At 39.7% G+C, this 6,795-nt stretch overlaps 1 protein-coding gene across 3 annotated transcripts; it reads left to right on the forward strand.

Moving 5' to 3' along the window:
- The first annotated feature begins 2,781 nt into the window (after positions 1–2,781).
- On the forward strand, positions 2,782–5,926 carry LOC147289024 (nudix hydrolase 13, mitochondrial-like). 3 transcript variants are annotated; one of them, XM_086242788.1, is made up of 7 exons: positions 2,806–2,893; positions 3,093–3,217; positions 3,536–3,643; positions 4,426–4,546; positions 4,643–4,726; positions 4,845–4,994; positions 5,175–5,926. In XM_086242788.1, the coding sequence occupies exons 3-7, from the start codon at positions 3,573–3,575 to the stop codon at positions 5,652–5,654; spliced, it is 906 nt and encodes a 301-aa protein (XP_086098914.1). In that variant the 5' UTR covers positions 2,806–2,893; positions 3,093–3,217; positions 3,536–3,572; the 3' UTR covers positions 5,655–5,926. The 3 variants fall into 3 exon arrangements, with proteins under 3 accessions (XP_086098916.1, XP_086098914.1, XP_086098915.1); XM_086242790.1 differs by lacking the exon at positions 3,093–3,217 and having other exon boundaries at positions 2,782–2,893; XM_086242789.1 differs by lacking the exon at positions 2,806–2,893 and having other exon boundaries at positions 3,028–3,217.
- The last annotated feature ends 869 nt before the right edge of the window (positions 5,927–6,795 follow it).

Here is a 6,795-nt window from a genome sequence, read left to right on the forward strand (position 1 = left end):
TTTTATCTTTTCTAATATTCGTTATCAACGGCTTTTAATATCTTTTCTAGCAAGCTGTGGAAGATAAATGATACTTTTGACTCACTAGTACTGCACATCACTGCTAGAGAAGCTTCGTTTATCATTTTCTCATGCCACCTTTTACTTAGCTTTTGTCTCGTGTAAGAGTGTGTGTATATATATATCATCTTTAGATTGCTTTTGCTTAGCTTTCTGCTGTTATAGGTCTTCCCTTTTAAATCTTCCACATAAAAGGCAAAACGAAAGATGCATGCTCAAAAGCATGCATAAATTAAGAGTCTTAGTCGCCAAGGAAATTAATATAGATGATGATAAGTACGTGGTGATTACATGGCTTGCATGTCCATTGTAACAATCAAACAAATTAATTAAAGCACATTATTAATTAATCATATGCAAATATTAATCATCAATGCTTGACATAATTGGCAAGATATATATGATATTGAAAAAAATTAGGATAAGAGTTTGTGTTTCTAGGATTATGATTTATCTAAAAGAAATATATTTAAATGTTTAGAGTGAGTGTAGATTTCTTTTGTAATTTTTATGAAGGCCGGGTATAATTGTTAAAAAATTATTTATTAACCTTGGATTAATTAGTTGTGAAAATTTTGTGTGAATTAATTTGGAAACTGCATAAAATAATAAAGTAACCCAGTGAGAATTGAGAGCTTGTTGGAAGGCATCCAACTTAATTCGAAACATATGAAGAGGGTGAGGGTGGGGTGGGCCAACATTAAACATTTAAAGTGAAGGAAAATCATGAAGATCCAACCACTGAGATGCACCGATTTAGTTGACTTTGGTGAATGATCCGAGTAAATTGAGCTAAAGCCTAAAACCAGCAATATTAAGTTATTAACTCTTAAAAGTGCTGCTCCAGACCTCCAAATCTTAAGATAAGTAGCTTTGGTTTATAAGTTTATTTTACCACTCATATCATTAAAAATTGTGAAATAAAGCCGCTTTTTTGGACCACACCGCAATCCCAAAGTATGCGTACGTGCGTTAGAACTTAGGAGCAGCTTCCAATTGCCAAATGACAATAGCATATATATTTTAATAAATTATTTTCGAATTCAGTTTTTGAAAATTTTAAAGTGAAAATTCACCTAAATAGAAAATTTAGCTAAAACTCAATCTATCCGCATGAGCGTGCTTGGAGGTTAGAAACAAACTATTGAGCACTCGGCAGGATGTTAAGGGCTCGGCACACCGAGCGCTCGGTACTCTTGCCGAGAGCTCGATGAATGCAGATGTATCCTTCATCTGTATCTGTAGATTTTAAGTTGTAGATGTATTTTTTTAAATTGCAGATGACATATTTTATGTTATAAATGCATATTTTAGGATGTAGATGCAGGGATGAGGTGACATTTACAACCGTAGAGCGTTCAATAAAATTGTTGTTCTACAACTTAACTTTTGGGCAAGATGGACTTGTACTTATTTTTCTTTCTCATTTTGAACTTCTACTTAAAGAACATTATATATTTCCCTTATTTATTTATCTGTTTATTTAAAAATAAAATAAGGTTTGAGAGGTTAATTTGGGAACTAATTGGCACGTACATACAGAATTACAGATAGTTTTATTATAAATGAAAGCCGTTGTACTGCTATTTCGACAAAAAAAAAAAAGAGTGCTGCTATATGCACACCTTTTTTTTCTTTTTGCACACCCTTCCTAAACAGAAAAAAAAAACACACACACACACACCCAAAAATCACACACCTCATCCCCATCTCCCCCCCCCCCCCTCACCCACACACCCCATCCCCACCTCTCCTCTCTCCGGCACACACACCCCACCCCTGTGAGTAACCACCCGTCGACCACCCCAGCCCCGGCCCAACCCACACTCTCTCCTTCCCTCTTACCCCGCCGATCACCACACCCTCATCCCCTCATCCCCTCATCTTTCTCTCTCCCAGAAACCCAACCCCAACCCCAACCCCAACCCCAGCTCCGGCCCGCCCCACTCTCTCTCCTTTCCTCTCCCTCATCCGGCCACCACCAGTCACCCCACCGGTCGGAAAATACTCCCCAGATGCCGGCTATCACTCCCCATAACACCCCTTACTGGCCAGCCACCCACACCCACACCCACACCCACAAAAAAATTGCAGCGGGTTCGGCAGACCAGTGCCGAACCCGGTGGTTTCATTCGGTAGGTACCCACCGAACAATCCTATTCCATTCGGCGGGTACCTGTCGAACGAAACCACCGGGTTCGGCACTGGTCCGCCGAACTCACTGCAATTTTTTTTTCTTTTTAATTTTTGGTTGTCTGCTTGGGCGGTGGTGCATGCAGGGAGGAGGGAGAGGAGGGATTGGGAGGTTGGGGGTGGGCTTCGACGGTGGGGTGTGTGCCGGGGGGGGATGGATGGGGTGTGTACGGGGGGGGGGGGGATAGAGATGGGGTGTGTATGGGGGGGGAGATGGGGATGGGGTGTGTGGGTGAGGGGAGGGCTAAATGGTCTTTTTTCTTGAATTTTTTTTTTTTTTTTTTCCAGTAAAGGTGTGCAAAAAGAAATTTATTGGTGTACAAATAGCGGGCTCAACAAAAAAAAACCGTTAGGACTGACCCCGCGGAAATCTCTGGCCCTCAGCACAGCACTCTGTTTTCATTTTCTCTCTGTCTGTCGGGCTCTCGATCTCTATCAGTTAATTTCTCTGAATTAGACATTTCTTTCTATCTGCATGCGTGTATTAATCTTTCTTCTTCTGCCAAGAAAGCAAGAATTAATCAATGCTTTCAATCCTTTTTGTTGTTGTAGATTCTCTCTGAGTCTGACACACAGATAACCAAACAGGGTTCGTTGGATCAGTTGGCATGCGCGCAACTGGGGAGAAAAACACAGACAGGTAACAGAGAAATAGAGAGAGATAGATAAAGAAGGAGAATATATGAGAAATTAATTATATATTAAAAGCAGCTAGCTTCTTCTTTCAATCCTTTGTGTGGTGGAAGTTTGAATCCCTGCCCATACCTCTCTCCCTCCCTCTTCTACATTTCATTTTAATTTCAATTTCGTTTAATACAAGTAGGATTTACAAATCGCAGGACCCAGCTGCAGGCTTTATATATCTCTATATATAAAGAATGAGTATTGGTTGTTATATATCATACCATATGAAACCTTTTAGCTGCTGCTGCTTCTGTTTCCTCCAAATCCATACAAAAGCAGGGTACGCACCTACATATCCCCCAATATTAATATATATACATGCCAATCTTATTATATATTATATGCCAATGCCAATATCCCAATTAATATCCGATCCTGATCACATCTTCTGAGTAATCTCAGTCCTCCTCGCTGCCATATATGGGTGGTTAGTGCCTAATTTCTTTATGGGTGGTTTCCATCATTCATATATTTCTTTTTTCTGGTAAGCTGGAGGGAAGAGGGATACAAATATACAATCCTACATATATTTCATACAAACAATTAAACCTTATAATAATTTAATTCATCGATGATTTTCGGTTTCGTTTATTTTCAGGATCGCTTTGTAGAATATATCAATATCGATCATTATCATGTCATCTGTGGAAGCACGAACAGGGCGACATAGGCAACGTTATGAGAACAATTTTCGCCTTGTTTCTGGGTAATTATATTATTTATCTATTATATATGCAATAATTGCTTCCCTTCTTTTTCTTTATAGTTAATATCAGTTGCGGCATCAAATTTGCCATTTAATTGTCTTTAGTGATATATCTTGAGAAGTGCTGGGTTCAAATTGAAAATCTGCCTTCAGGCTCTTTAATTTAAGTTTTATGTAATAAACTAATTAATTAATGATGCATGCATGATGCATGTACAATAAAAGGTATCTTCCTCTTTCCTAAGCCCAAGTCCCAAGTCCCAACCACTAGCATATGTATATATATTTATGCAGTTGTTTAGCATAGCATAGCATGCCTGACTTTGTGCAGGGCAGCAGCAGGAGAAGCATCTCCAACTTCTATGATGTAATTAATTAATCAATTGTCTTCTTCTCCTTCTCATGATCATATTAGATTAGATTATTAATTATTGAATTGCATTTGATACACTATCCATCAAAATAATCCCTGGCGGGCCTCCCCTGGTCCTCACCATGGCTTCAGTTTAATTAATTCATAAATTTTTTGGATTTATGCGATCTATTTAAATAATTTGTCTCTCTCATTTATAGAAAGAATTCTTAATCACAAAATTAATTATTATCGTAATCAACAATCCCATAATTATATTATCTTGACCTTTCTTAATTTCCTAGGAAAGGGCACAATAACTTATTAAGTGGGGATTTCTGAATACTGATCTAAGAGCTAGTGTTGCATGATATATATTTATTTAATTACATATATGCATGTACTGATTGATCATGTGTACATACAACAGATGTATTCCTTACCGAATAACAGAAGAAGATGAAGAAGATGGTGATCATCATAGAATTGAAGACAGGATACAAGTTCTTATGGTTTCTTCACCAGACCGGGATGACCGAGTGTTCCCAAAAGTACATTAATTAATTTATATATTTATTTAATAAATTGATTTATCTAGCTATGAGCCTATGACATTAATTAATTGAAGTTAACTGTGGATCGATCAGGGTGGATGGGAGGATGATGAGACTGTTTTAGAAGCTGCTTGCCGGGAAGCCTTGGAGGAAGCAGGGGTGAAAGGAACACTTAGAGTATGTTCCATTAATATGTTTGTTTGTATGTTTTTGAATCTGCAGGGTAGGTAGGCAGCTAGCTAACTGGGTTTAATATCTATATATTAATTTTTTTTTTAATGAACGAATTAATTAGGAAACTCCTCTGGGAGTTTGGGAGTTCAGAAGCAAAAGTAGAGAGAACGTGTGCAGTCTGGAGGGAGGATGCAGAGGCTACATGTTTGCGTTAGAGGTCACCGAAGAGCTCGAGACTTGGCCAGAGCAGCAAAACCGTGATAGGAAATGGGTATTTCTACATACATTTTACATACAAACATGCCCATATGTATGCTCAGTAATTAATTAAACATTTTAATTTATAGTAATTATAAGTAGCACAGTACAGCTGTTTCTTAATTTCTAGTTTCTATTAACTAATTTCTGATGGAGGTTGTAATTTTGTATGCATATGTGATTTTAATTGTAGCTAAACATAAAGGAGGCATTTAGAGTGTGCCGTTATGAATGGATGTGTAGAGCATTGGAGCAGTTTCTGAGAGTTATGACAGTCGCTGATGATAATGATGATGGTGATGGTGATGAGGGTACTGGAAAAGTAGTGGATGATGAGGATCAGATGATGATGGGATCTGCAGATGATCAAGATGATGAGATCAAAGCCCCGGATGATGATGATGATCATCATCAGGAGGAGGAGGGTTCAGCTGATGATGATAATGTTAATCCACCGGTACCTAATGAACCGATGGCAGGAGGTACTGGTGATGATGATGATGTTGTGGGCGTGGCATCAGCTGCTGAATGTCAAATAATGTCATCAAAGACAAACAGCTGCAGCTACGTAAAGACATCTTCAGCTGAAAATCAACACCGTCATGTTAATGTTATTGGTCAGATCACTTCATTGTCATGGCATGTCGCTCTCAAGAGGTTGCCATTGACATGATCCATCCATCACTTGCTCACATAGCCATCCTGCAGCTCGCTACCATGTCTATATGCTCACTGCGTACTGATACTGGTTACAAATTTCTCGATGGATCGATACGTCTGCCACTACAAAAATGTTTAATTAAATATTGGGGAAACTTAATTTCTCCATTTCATCATTAAAACCGCAACTTTTAAAATCTTCTTAGCTAGAACGATGATGCAAACCTTTATGTACGTAAATGAATTATATGTAAGTTATGAAACAGTAGAAAATTTCGACTTAATTTTAATCTCCTAGAAATTGTATGCATGCATGCCACATTCCAATATCCCTGATATATATATGTATGTATATGATCAACTTCTCTCTCTCTCTCTCTCTCTCTCTCTCTCTCTCTCTCTCTAGTTAAGCTTGACTATGAACCTCAAAATTAAACAAATTTGAACAAGTTTTTAATCTTTTGTCCTCATCATATAGTTCGCTTCATAAAGATCGACCTATTCACGTACATAGCTGATGCTGTGTGATGGGCATGACATTCTTCTTTTTCTTCTTGTCCTTTGATTTACTTTGTCTTTCAGAGCAGAGACTCAGAGAGAAATTAAGTGACTTCCGGTAGAAACAAGAAAATAAGATAAATAGAAATCATGTTACATCACTTAAACAAAAATGACATTGCTTCAGTGGTTCTGCATCTTCTCCTAATCCAACAGGTCCAAGGTTCGACAGAAGGCAATGACATTTTGCAAAATATAAATGGCAGCACACAGTGGGAAGCCACGGGCCCACATGGGCCACGTGGCAGCGCACTGTTGGAAGCCTGCGGGCCCACATTGGCCACGTGGCAGCACACGGTTTGAAGCCCACGGGCCCCTTGTGCCACGTGTAAGCCCACAGTTGAAGCCCGCGGGCCCACATGGCCACGTGTCAGCTCACGGTTGGAAGCCCGCGGCCCCCCCCTTGTGCCACGTGTCAGCCCACGGTTGGAAGCCCGCGGGCCCACATGGCCACATGGCAGCCCACGATTGCAGGACTGCGGGCGGGCCCACTTACGCCACGTGGCAGCCCAGGGTTGGAAGGCCGCGGGCCCAAATTGGCCACGTGGCAGCCCAGGGTTGAATGCCCGCCACGTGTCTCTTCGGCCATTTTAATT

This window comes from Dryas octopetala, chromosome 4 (genome assembly GCF_963921425.1).
Source record: "Dryas octopetala chromosome 4, drDryOcto1.1, whole genome shotgun sequence".
Classification (NCBI taxonomy): domain Eukaryota; kingdom Viridiplantae; phylum Streptophyta; class Magnoliopsida; order Rosales; family Rosaceae; genus Dryas; species Dryas octopetala.

Coding starts and splice junctions, on each gene's coding strand:
- LOC147289024 (XM_086242790.1), top strand. CDS start 3,573: ATGTCATCTGTGGAAGCACGAACAGGGCGACATAGGCAACGTTATGAG. Junction 4,547..4,642: donor ATGACCGAGTGTTCCCAAAA/GTACATTAATTA, acceptor TGGATCGATCAG/GGTGGATGGGAGGATGATGA. Junction 4,727..4,844: donor GGGTGAAAGGAACACTTAGA/GTATGTTCCATT, acceptor CGAATTAATTAG/GAAACTCCTCTGGGAGTTTG.